This window comes from Phycodurus eques, chromosome 18, assembly GCF_024500275.1.
Source record: "Phycodurus eques isolate BA_2022a chromosome 18, UOR_Pequ_1.1, whole genome shotgun sequence".
NCBI classification, from domain to species: Eukaryota; Metazoa; Chordata; class Actinopteri; order Syngnathiformes; family Syngnathidae; genus Phycodurus; species Phycodurus eques.
The window spans coordinates 9,031,124-9,036,144 of record NC_084542.1 but is presented as its reverse complement, the minus strand read 5'-3'; the positions used below and the strand labels follow the sequence as shown (position 1 = coordinate 9,036,144).

The 5,021-nt window shown below is 39.8% G+C and overlaps 1 protein-coding gene across 2 annotated transcripts in view; it reads right to left on the bottom strand.

Moving 5' to 3' along the window:
* Window positions 1–224: 224 nt before the first annotated feature.
* nbas (NBAS subunit of NRZ tethering complex) overlaps window positions 225–5,021 on the bottom strand; it is a 163,170-nt gene continuing 158,373 nt past the window's right edge. Inside the window, exon 51 of one of the 2 annotated variants that reach the window (XM_061704380.1) lies at window positions 225–2,477. In XM_061704380.1, coding sequence (XP_061560364.1) covers window positions 2,199–2,477 — 279 coding nt within the window. In that variant the 3' untranslated portion in view covers window positions 225–2,198. The remainder of the gene's footprint in view (window positions 2,478–5,021) is intronic. The other variant, XM_061704379.1, reaches the window with a different exon arrangement.

Genomic DNA, 5,021 nt, shown 5'->3' with positions numbered 1-5,021 from the left:
TATTTTATATTTTTGGCCTAGAAATGGTTTTCATCCAAATATCTACTGTAATTATGACTTTAGTACTGCGCTAGCATAGGTTAGTGACCAAGACCAAGGTGTACACCGAGTGTCATAAAAATTCAGGCTACATAACGCCATAGGAGCAGTGAAATATTTAACGTGTGATTTGGAAAATAAAATCTTAACAGGCTTACGTCGGAAACATTACTTCCCCCTTCACGTCCGCATGCTGTCCTCAGCCACGTCCGCTTTTCCTCTGTATAAGCAGCGTGTCGGCAGGAAATGCTCCCAGTCAGTCAAGCGGAGCGCTCATCACACAAAAACATTTAGAGATTTTGGAACTCGGTGCAAACATAAGGCGCGTCGCATTATAAGGCGCCCCATCCATTTTGGAGAACATTTAAGACTTTTAAGTGGGCCTTATGGTCGTGAAAATACGGTACGTTGTTGACTGCAATCATTATGAGAACAGGCATTCATTAGCGATAGCAGGCAGTGACATGTTAACCTGGCTGCCTCGGAAAGTGACAAAAAAATTATACAAAATGTACCAAAAACAAACATTAAAAAAAGGTCAAGAAAATCTTTCAGAGGTGATCTGTTTGTTTTTATTTATTTCAGCTGTGGTTATTGAGACACAAGGACATATTTTACATGGTCACACAAACAATGTGAGCACGTTTTCACAAAAATTTCAAGGGATTTTGCGTTAACTAACAATATTTCAGAGGGTTTGGAAAATTGTCTAAACCATAAACTAAATTGATATTTTCTGCCTAAATTGGGTGATTTCAGCACAGCATTTGTGGCATTGTTGCAGTATTTTGCATTGCAGGGCTTTGAACAAATAATGCAACTGAAAAGAATATGCCGTAGCCCTAAAAATGACAAAATTAGTTTAGTTTTTCAGGCAAAAACGGGTTTTCATGCATAGCGTTTGTGGCCTTTTACCCTTGTTATGAACCACCATTTGTAATTTTTATTAATTCATGATTAAGTGTGTGCGCGTGTGTATATTCATAATATTTTTCAGTGCAGTTAGCCTTACGTCTATATTTTATTTTAGAAAGTTTGAGGGGAATAACTCACTTAAAGGGGAACTAACGTTCTGTTGTATTTTGAATGTGCGTATCTTCTTTATCATCTACTGTTTACTTAAATCTAAAATGTATTTATTCTAAAAAAACATTTAAAAGATTGCATCTACATGCTTAAGGGGGCCACCATTTTTAGCTCTTTTCACATTCTTACAGAAGTGCAAATTTGTGACAATGTGATGTTGGTTCACCAATTCCTGCCTGCTTTATTTACTAAAACCAGACAGTTGGCAAATATTTAATTTGAGAAATTATACTAAATTGGGTATTTTCAGCACAGCATTTTTACAGTTTTGTATTTTTTTTATTTATTTTTTTTATTTTGTATTTATTTTTTGAAGTGTGATGCTAAGGGGATTTTCCCCCCACAACCCGTTTCTTTGATACACCAGCTGTTATTGTGATGGCTTTCTTCATGCTTCTCTATGGCTAGAATGGTCTTATGGTCAGGGGTCATTCATGGCATCTGTTCTAGAATATTGAAATGTTATTCTAAGTGGTTTGGCCCTTTTGTTACAAACCTTTCAGGCATTTGAGAGCTACATTTGATCAACTGCAGCATTTGTTGCATTTTTTTGTCGTAGGATTTGAGTAACAAAAATTATAACAGGTCAAGGTTTGTGTTTCAAGCATCACGTGAGGCATTTTTACAGAACTTTATAAGCAAATTTTAATTCATATCAATTCATTCCCTTTTGTACAATTTACTATTAAATTCTCCTTAGAACAGATATTATTATCGCTCCATGATGACTGGCTTTTGTTTATGTTAGCTGGTGTACAACACAACTTGACTCTAAAATTGTGGGAATTAATGTGACACTAGTATGACAAGTGGGAATTAATGTGACATTAGTATGACAATGGTGCCAAGCCTGCATTTTAAACAACAGCGGGACTCCTCCCCGCCCCCCAAAAAAGAACAAGGCTGATAATATGCCACAGTCACTTGGCAATTATTTCATCACACAATGGGACACAGCTTTTGTGCAAAAACAGCCTGCTTGTTGATTCCTGACTGCTGGATGTTAACAAAGAAAAATGGTTCATTGATATTTTGACCACCACTGAAAATGTCTGGGAAACTTTACCCGCACTTCACAGCCACTTCTTGAGGGCGGCGAGGGCCGAGTTAAAGGTGAAGTGCGCCGGAAGGGCGCCGTGGTGGGCCAGCAGCAGGGAGCCCGCCTCGGCCCCGTGGCCGGCCGCCAGCAGCTGGGCGGCGGCCTTCTCCACATCCCAGCCGCCCTCCCGCTGATGCGCCAGCAGGTGGGCGTGCAGCAGCGGGTAGGCGGCCGACGATATGCAGCCCACAAGGAGTCCGGCGTCCAGCAGCAGAGAAAGGAGCTCGCCGTCACACGCCGCCGCCGCCGTCTCCTGTAAATGAGGTAACAAATTCCCTTATTAACATTTTTACCATCACCAGCTAGTTGCTATCCTATTTGCGTTTTTGTGCTGTCTGAAACGATGCCGCCAAAGAACCTTCTAAATAGGAAAGTAGTACAGTAATTGGTGTCAAGGACGTATGTTGAAGTGATGCATCTCACCAGAGAGACAAGCTTTCTATGTTGAGGAGGAGCTAAGTTTAGCCTGGTTTGTTAGTGTAAATTACAGAGTGCTTTTAAAATCCATTAAATCATCTGTAAGCTATTTATTTTTAAGGGTAATGTGATCAAATGGATAAATGGAATGTAAGCTGTTTTAGGATTATAGTTTCATGGATATTTACAGTTTAAACTATTATCTTGTTCACTACCAGCCAAAGCAGAGTTCCCCATAATATTGGCAGCCATTTTAGAGCATTATGACTGTACTTTCAGTACCCCGCCTGTGTGGAGTTTGCATGTTCTCCCCGTGCCTGCGTGGGTTTTCTCCGGGCACTCCGGTTTCCTCCCACATCCCAAAAACATGCATTAATTGGAGACTCTAAATTGCCCGTAGGTGTGAATGTGAGTGCGAATGGTTGTTTGTTTGTATGTGCCCTGCGAATGGCTGGCAACCAGTTCAGGGTGTACCCCGCCTCCTGCCCGATGATAGCTGGGATAGGCTCCAGCACGCCCGGCGACCCTAGTGAGGTTCAGAAAATGGATGGATGGACTGTACTTTCAAGACCCACAGAATATTGTGTTCTGTGACAATAGAAGAACCAAACCAGCTCAAGGAAAGACTCCACTCTCTTCTTTCACAAGAAAACATTTGTTTCTAGCTTTTTCTGTTCTTTCGTAAGCAGCAGTAGAAAATGTGTTGGTTTCACCACAAACTCTGGTTTCTGACCCAAAAGTGGACAAATTTGCTTTTGTGAAAAGAAATGTCTAACAGAACAGTGATGGTAATATTGTTTGGTTTTGTGACGCCCCAAACTATAAAACAAAAAAACAAGACTGACATTTTATCTTACACATTATGCCATAACACTCAACACACTTGAAACAAAAACAAGACTGATAAAGCCGTTTTGATTGCAATGTAATAATTTATTTACAGATATACATCTAAGAAACGCACCGTGAGCGACGCTGATTCACTGAGTTGAACATCAGTGGCTTTGTTATATGGCGTTCGTCATTCAATTCCTCACCTGCATCATCTTTTTTCACGATCATGACACACACTTTCTACTACCTATTGCAACACATACTCTGTTTATACCACACATAACCATAGTCTATTGGAGTGTGAGGTGCCTGAAGTCTCCCAACTTCCAATATGTTGAAATGTTCTCTCCCTCTTTGATTTACTTTGATTGATGTGACAAGGCCAGATTCGCTGTGTAATCTTTTATCTTCTACTCACAAGCTGTGCTGATCCAAATCCAAAGCGTTGCAATGTTGCCTTCGACAGGGATCTGTTAGTCATTACAGTGGATTACAAACCTGAATTTCACAGACAAGCTGAGCACGACCCTATTCTATGCCTACCCGTTGAAACACTTGACATACATTTATGAAGTTAAAGTTAATAAAATTACCTGCCGTTACAGTAGAAAACTAGGTTCTAGGTTCAATTCTGTGTCCATATACATTGGGGATGTCCCGATCCAAATGAACCATGAAACCTAATCTCGATATATAATAAATACAAATTATACTTTTAAAGTGCAAAATAATTCAAGTTAAATTCAGTTGTTTTTTTTTTCTTTTTACTGTCAGTATATGGTGGGAACATTTGCTTTTTCCACATGTGCGGTAATGCACTTTTGAACGTGATGCAAATAGGGTTTAGTTTTATCGACAATTGCTGTTCCTGCTGTACATGTCTTGGCCTCTGAGGGGCAGTGTGATTGATATATGCCATTAGATAGACGCAGCAACAAAAAGTGCAAGTGACGATCCAATATTGTTATTATGGCTTCTTTTTTGCAGCGTTTGAAAAATATATGCAATAGAGTATTGTTATAGTGCCTGTATGTATGTGGATATACAGCGTTTGTGTACCAATACTCATTATTTTGAGAGATATAAGTGCTGCAAGTTCAATGCTAATTTCCATTAGCTCGTCAATGGTGTTATTCATTCAGTGTGTTAGCTTTGAGCTAGCGATTCATGTGAACAAAAACGAAGAAAGTCTGTGATGCATTTGAACAATCAATGGGTGTAATTCTTTTGTTGTGTGCGTTTAGTTTTACAGTGAACTTTTAACTGGAGTGTCAATAAATGACATTAAGCAATCAACATTAACTCTTACTCCTTGCTACTATGGTGGCACCTTAGGAAGCTCTTGCACGTGGGATCTGCATGCCATCCGAGCGCTCCTGGATATAAGTGCTGGAACGGAGTGTGGAATGGACTGCTTGTATAAGAGTGGTAAAATCAGATTTTAAATCCAGTCCGACAGTGTCCTCGTTATTTTGCTGACATCGGACCGATTTACGATCTCAAAGATCGGATTGGGACACTCCTAATAAATATTATATATATCGGC